General features: G+C 42.8%; 1 protein-coding gene across 4 annotated transcripts in view; it reads left to right on the forward strand.

Annotated features, from left to right (window-relative positions):
* Window positions 1-5,730, forward strand: part of Znf143 (zinc finger protein 143) — a 40,179-nt gene extending 34,449 nt beyond the window's left edge. For all 4 annotated transcript variants that reach the window (XM_031387841.1, XM_031387842.1, XM_031387839.1 and 1 more), the window contains exons 14-16: window positions 2,427-2,588; window positions 3,921-4,067; window positions 4,630-5,730. In XM_031387841.1, the coding sequence (XP_031243701.1) occupies window positions 2,427-2,588; window positions 3,921-4,067; window positions 4,630-4,713 (393 nt within the window). In that variant the 3' untranslated portion in view covers window positions 4,714-5,730. The remainder of the gene's footprint in view (window positions 1-2,426; window positions 2,589-3,920; window positions 4,068-4,629) is intronic.
* The last annotated feature ends 1,660 nt before the right edge of the window (window positions 5,731-7,390 follow it).

Genomic DNA, 7,390 nt, shown 5'->3' on the forward strand with positions numbered 1-7,390 from the left:
GGTGGAATAGTCCTTGGCTTGGCAGCGGCTGGCTCGATGACAGTCGTAGCTGGGAGCGCAGAGAGGCCTTCTACAGGAGATTAGGTTGTGGCTCTGTTGGGGAAGGCCTTCTCCATGGCTCCCCACAGCAGATCTTGGTGAAAAGAGACAGTCCATGGTTCCAAACAGTTTATTGTCATGGTGGAAAATGGATGCAGAAAATCATATACCCTGGAAAGATGGCTCAGCGGTTAAAAGCACTGACTGCTCTTCCAGAAGTCCTGAGTTCAGTTCCCAGCAAATACATGGTGGCTCACACCATCTGTATTGGGATCCGATGCCCTCTTCTGGTGTGTCTTGACAGCTGCAGTGTACTCATAAACAAAATAAATAAATCTTAAAAAAAAAAAAAAAAAACCTCCTTCTCAGGGTGGGCCTGAGATTAAATACCTTTTGCAAGGAGGAATGTCTAGGAAGGGAAGCTTATTGGCTATGCCCTGCAGGCCTCTAGGGACCTCATTAGCATGGAGAAAACTCTGTTTTGGACCCATGTGACCATAGGAAAGTTTCTTTTATGTGAGAAGCATGACACATGTTCCAAGTCAGGAATCTGGCAGGAGTTGCCTAAGCCTCAGGTGTGTGCCTACCACCTCCAGGCCTTGACCTCCTCGACCTTACCAAACTTTCTGGCCTGGATTTATGTCCCACACATACATAGAATCCAAATGACATTAACTGGTGTGTGACAAAGATCAGAACCCCAAGGAGATTTGTGAGCTTCAAAAGTATAGTAGTTAAGAGCACTGGCTGTACACAGAGAAAACCCTGTCTCGAAAAACAAAACAAAACAAACAAACAAAAAAAACAAAGAGCACTGGCTGCTCTTCCAGGGGTCCTAAGTTCAATTCCCAGAACTCACATGGTGGCTTATAACTGCATATAATGGAATATGATACCATCTTCTGGTGTACAGACATATATATATATATGTAGAGAGACAAAAAATGCTCAAATAAATAAAAAAAAATTTTTTAATTAATGGGTCTGGCTAGGCGTGGTGGTGAGTGACTTTAATCCTAGCACTCCTGAGGCAGGGAAGTCTCAGTGAGTTCCAGCCTAGCCTGTTCTACATGATGAGACCCTGTCTCAAACAAGCAGAGGGTCTAGGTGAAGCATAGCATAGGGAAGAGCTGATTAAATCCAGGGGTGAGGATGAGCAATCCGCAGAGCCTTGACTGAGGTAAGGAGGACATGATGACCTCATCCTGGGAAGTAACTTAAGGAACGAACACCTATAAAATTTGCATTCCAGAGCAGTTTTCCTTACCAGAAACCCTTGGTGTTTAGCTGGCTTCATCGAGACCAGTTGACTCAGTAAGAATCTTGATTTTCTCTGAGGAAGAATAGTGGAATGGGTGTTCTCTGAGAGATAAATGTGGCATTGTTTTGTAGGTACCAATAACCTAAAAGAGCTCAACTGCAATGTGATTTCTAAGCATTTGCTAGAGTTATTTTAGCTTTGGTAAAAAAGTGGGTAAAAAAGAGGCACATGGGCTTTGGGGGTATCTCTACCCTCCTATGTTCTGTCTTCCATGGGGAACCTTCTTCCTGCCCATTTGTAGTAGAACTTGCTTCCTAGAGTCAGTATACTTTTTGGGTTTTATTTTGTATTGGGGTTTGGTTTGGTGACTTTTTACACAAGGTCTCTATGTGGCCATCCTGGCCTAGACTTCTGTGTAGACCAGTGCTTGAACTTAATGGAAATTCTCCTGACTCACCACCCAAGGTCTGAGGTTACAGGTGTTTGCAACCACACTCTGCCTTTCTTTCGCTTTGTAACTTTTCTTTTTAAAATAGGGTTTCATGTAGCTCATGCTGGCTTGGAATTCTCCTTCCTCCCTGCCCCCTCAGTTTTTTGAGACAAGGTTTTTGGTATTTTGAGAAAATAGTAGTTGGCGTGTCAGATGTAGATTTGAGGTGATAGAATGATAGAAGATAGGTTTTAAAAGTTTGTAAAGAAGTTGGAAGGTGAAGTATACTCAGGAAATCTAGAACATGGGGAACAAAGATTTGAGCAGAGTGAAGGGTATGAAAGTAGAGATGGCTAGGGAAGGAAGAGTTAGGCCCCAGACCTGTTGAAGATACGAGACTACAGCAGAAGGGGGGGGAGTGCTTGACAGCTATAACCCAAGTAAGCAGGAAACTGAGGCAGGAGAATTACTGCAGTATTCTAGGCCAATGTAAGAAACAGAAACACCCTGTCTAAAACACAAATACAAAAACCAACCAGACATAAACTTTGATGAATGAAAGATTATGTATTCCATTGCAAAGTTTCTTTGCTCCCACAAAGTAAGCAAATGTGAGGATTAGGCTCTGTCCTTAGTTAAGATTACTAAGTGTAACAGGAAATATTGACTGATTTGTAAAATGCACTGTATTTACAGGTCAACATATCTCAAGCTGACATGCAGGCCATTGGCAATACAATCACCATGGTAACACAGGATGGCACACCCATCACAGTCCCCACTCACGATGCAGTCATCTCCTCAGCAGGAGCACACTCTGTTGCTATGGTCACCGCGGAGGGTACAGAAGGACAGCAGGTAATTGCTTTTGTTCAATTTTAGTCAACACATTCATCTGTGGCAAGACTTGCTTAGAAGCTGAGCTGTACATTCTTACTTAGACATGTGAACTTCAGGCTGACCTCCGGTTTTATAACTTCCTTAGCCAATTAGTCCTTGGAGTTATTTTTCTCCATCTTTAATAGGAGTTGTATTTACATCAGCACTATAAAGTTCACAGTAGAATGAAATGAGGAATTGGAGAAGCAGCTTAGTGTGTGAGTGCTTGCTGCTCTTCCAGAAGACCCAAATTCAGTTTCCAGCACACACATTAAGCAATGTGCAACTGCCTATAATCTAACTGGCCTCCAAGGGTACCCACATATACATAGCATATACTTCCACAAGCACAAACATATTAAAATAAATTTAAAACACACACATACAGCTAGGCATACATACCTTTAGTCCCAGCACTTGGGAGGCAGAGGCAAGCAGATCTGTTGAGTTTGAGACTAGCCTGGTGTAGAGAGCAATTTCTAGGCCAGCCAGGGATACATAGTGAGACCTTGTTTAAAACACAAACAAGAAAACAAAACCACCACCAAAAAAGGGCTGGAGCAATGACTCGGTGGTTAAGAACACTGGCTGTTGTTCCAGGGGACCTGGTTTAAGTCCCAGCAACCACATGGCAACTAATAACCATCTGTAACTCCAGGTCCAGGGGTTCTGATGCTCTTTTTCTGGCCTCCTTCACCACCTGGTACATAGGTAGTGCACAGACACACATGAGGCAAAACACCCATACGTGTAAAATAAAAATAATAGAATTTTAAGCTGCGAATGTGTCTGGGTTAACCTATCTAGTTACAAGCTTCAGGAGATACTACAGAGATCCATGAGTCTAAGGTGGGGACTGTGTCTAAGGAGACATTTGCCGTTCATCAGTAACTTCATCAATCCTTCCAGGCTATCCAGTTAGATGGAAGTCTAATAGTAAGTGCAAGAAGATCCACACTCAGGAATAAGTAGGCATATGTGGTGTGCATTAGCTAACATTTGAGACTTCTTCAGCATCTACTGTAGTAACAGAACCTAGAGAGGCCTCCTCTCCCTAGAGTTAGACATAGCAGATCCATTTCCCAGTATCTTGTATCTCTTGCCATTGGCTTGCTTCATGATTATAGTTAAATCCCTTCTCTCTGAGCCTCAACTTCCTCAAATGAGAGTGCAGCCTAGACAGTGCATGCGCCCTTTTCCAGCAGTAAGTGCCTACACATCTCTGGTCCCCAGCCAAAAATGGACTTTAACCTCTTTGAGTTATAGATATAATTATTCCATGTGTGTTTTGTTCATTTTGTTTCACTTAAGGTTGCAATTGTAGCTCAAGACCTGGCAGCATTCCATACAGCCTCTTCAGAAATGGGACACCAACAACATAGCCATCATTTAGTAACTACAGAAACCAGACCTCTGACCTTAGTGGCAACATCCAATGGCACCCAAATTGCAGTTCAGGTGAGTACAGACTAGGTGAGCAGCAGCAGGACTGGCAACTGTGGGTCTTAGGTATAACTGTTCTGTGTTTATACCATGTGTAAAAATCATCTGGGTGCCTAACTTAGTATAGTAAATGTAAGACAATTACTGTAATGGAGGTGATCTCAAAAGACCAGAAGCTGGGCAGTAATGGCATGCACCTTTAACCCCAGCACTCAGGATGCAGAGGCAGGGTGATATCAGTGAGTTCCAGGACAGCCAGAGCTATGTAGCGAGTCCCTTCCTCAGACAAGCCAAACAAACCACCATCCTGTAGCTGGGGTGTAGCTGGAGTGTAGCTGGGTTGGTAATAGTGCTTGTTTAGCAGGCCCTGGTCTCTATCCCCAGCACCATAGAAGCCAGGCCTGGTAGATCAGGCCCAGGCCTGTAATCTGAACACTCAAGAAGTGAAGGTGGAGCTGGGCGGTGGTGGCGCATGCCTTTAATCCCAGCACTTGGGAGGTAGAGGCAGGCGGATTTCTGCATTATCCAGGTTAAGGTTTTGGATTATTAATGTTTGATGTGTGTGTTCTGGTCTCAGCTTGGAGAACAGCCATCTCTGGAAGAAGCTATCAGAATAGCATCTAGGATCCAACAAGGAGAGACACCAGGGTTGGATGATTAACACTCAGAATTACAGAGCAATAAAACAGGAGGAAGGAGCCTTTCATCTCTGGCGGCAGAATCCCTGAAGCCCAGCCCGGCAGAGCAGAAGTTCCATTCCTGAAGCACTGGACACATTTTTATGCAAGAGTAGAGAACATTTTCTTCTTGACACTTTTGTGTACATAGCCCCTGGAATAAAATCCCAACGTGATTCATTGTGTACGAGGAAGAATGAAATGAGGGCCCTACAGCAGTTCATGTTACTCTTGATCACATGGCAGACTTGTGAAATCTACCCGTAAGACCAGCAAGGTCTTAACACAGTCAAGATGAGTTTTTAACTTACTGTGAAAAACACGGCTGTATCTAATGTGCTGAAGGTTCCACATGTGAAGCAATCATAACTCCAAAGCCATCACAGAAAATAAAGGATGCAAGCCTTCAGATGTCCCTCCAGTTAATGTCTGGATTTTTTGTCCTGCTACACACCCATGTTTATTTGTATTTCAAGGTTTGAAGACTCCATTTATAGTGCCCCATCCCTGTTATATAACATTTCTTCAAGCTAAAATGCTGATTATTTTAGCATTGCATCAGATTATGTATAAAATTATAAAGTTTGGTTATTTTAAATTAAAACATTAAATCCAGTGTTTGAAGGTGGGAATGATAGCTTGTGCCTGTAACCCCAGCATTAAAGACCCGAGGCAGGAGGAGTACATAAATTTGAGACTAGCCTGGGCTATGTAGTGAACTCCAGGCTAATCTGAGCTACTGTCAAAAAATATATCCATTGTTTGGGTTGTTAAAGATTCAGCCTTCTGATTTTTTTGCTACTGTTTTTTTATGATAATCAACTATGAGAGTTTCCCATAGGTCTGGCCTAGGCTTATAGTTCTATGGCTGAGAATGAATTTACTCAAAAAAACTGGGTTAGTGAGTTGTGTAAATTATTTATTTTTGCTCCTAAGCTTTTGTTTTAAAGCATATTTACCTTAAAGTTTATTATTGACTTTGAATACAGCAGTTTTTAAAACAATACTTTTGTTTGTTTCATTAAATTGGTCTGGTGTTGGGGAATGCTTCACAGGGATCCACAATGTAACAATATACCCAGGTACATACAGGTGAAGAGTATATTCTATATAGGCACAGACCAATTAGTGCCCTGCATATCACTTTGTATTCAATAGTCTTGTAAAAATTTAAGATTTATTGTCTCCAGCTTACCCAGGCTTCGCAGTTTTAAAAGGCAAGGCACACCAAGATTGGACAGCCAAGGTGTTGCCTCCATGTCCAGCATGGGTTCTATACTATACCTCAGTATCCTGGAATGGTACATCCTTGTAGCAGAGGTTATCAAGATGACTTGTTGGATAGCTTCTGTTTGCTAATAGCAAGAGTTGAAAGGCTTTTAAAAAAGATTTATTTCGGGCTGGAGAGATGGCTCAGCGGGTAAGAGCACCGACTGCTCTTCCACAGGTCGTGAGTTCAAATCCCAGCAACCACATGGTGACTTACAACCATCTGTAATGAGATCTGACACCCTCTTCTGGTGTGTCTGAAGACAGCTACAATGTACTTAATTATAATAATAAATAAATCTTTCGGATTGAGTGAGCAGAGGTCCTAAAAAAGTTAATTCTCAACAACCAGATGAAGGCTCACAACTATCTCTACAGCTACATTATGTACTCATATACATAAAATAAATAAGTCTTTAAAAAAAAAAGATTTTATCTGGGCAGTGATGGCTCACACTGTTAATTTCAGCACATGGGAGGCAGAGACAGGCAGATCCCTGTGGCAGAACCACTGCTACAAGCACACATGAGCTTATGCATGGAAAGCTAAACTGCAGGCCTCTCTGAGCCTTTATATCCACCTATAATCAGATTCCAGGGTCCTTCACTCCATCTTAGGCCCCCTGCCAGCTGCACTTAACAGTACTGAGCTGGACAGTTCTGCTAAGTCCTGTTATTCAGAGCTTAATAAAGATAAGACTTCCTACTTACGCCTAGAAAAAATAGGGCATAGGTTGCTGTCCTTTGTTCCCAATCCATCCAAACTTATGTGTTTGTGTGTGCCTGAGTGTGAGTTTGTGCACATGAGTATAATGTTTGCCCTAGGAGAAATTGGATCCCCTGCAGCTGGAATTGTGGGTTGCCTGGTGAGTATTAGGAACTAAACTCAGGTCTTCTAACATACTAATCACTGAGCCATCTTTCTACCTCACCTTTTGAAGTTCTTTGGGTTTTTTTGTTTTTTCAAGACAGGGTTTCTCTGTATAGCCCTGGCTGTCCTGGAACTCACTCTGTAGACCAGGCTGGCCTTGAACGCAGAAATCCGCCTGCCTCTGCCTCCCAAGTGCTGGGATTAAAGGCGTGTGCCACCACCACCGGCAAAGACTAATTTTTTATTATATGTAAGTACACTGTAGCTGTCTTCAGATGCACCAGAAGAGGGCGTCAGATCTCATGGGTGGTTGTAAGCCACCATGTGGTTGCTAGGATTTGAACTCAGGACCTTTGGAGTAGCAGTCAGTGCTCTTAACCGCTGAGCCATCTCTCCTGAAGTTCTTGCAAACATCTTTTTTGTCCTTTCAGCTTGGGTGGATTGATGTCCATGTGGTCAGTCAGGCAGTGTTTCCATGTCATGGGGCTCAGAGGTGTTTACTTCCTTGAGATGTGGATGAC

The sequence above is a fragment of the Mastomys coucha genome, unplaced genomic scaffold, assembly GCF_008632895.1.
Source record: "Mastomys coucha isolate ucsf_1 unplaced genomic scaffold, UCSF_Mcou_1 pScaffold21, whole genome shotgun sequence".
NCBI classification, from domain to species: Eukaryota; Metazoa; Chordata; class Mammalia; order Rodentia; family Muridae; genus Mastomys; species Mastomys coucha.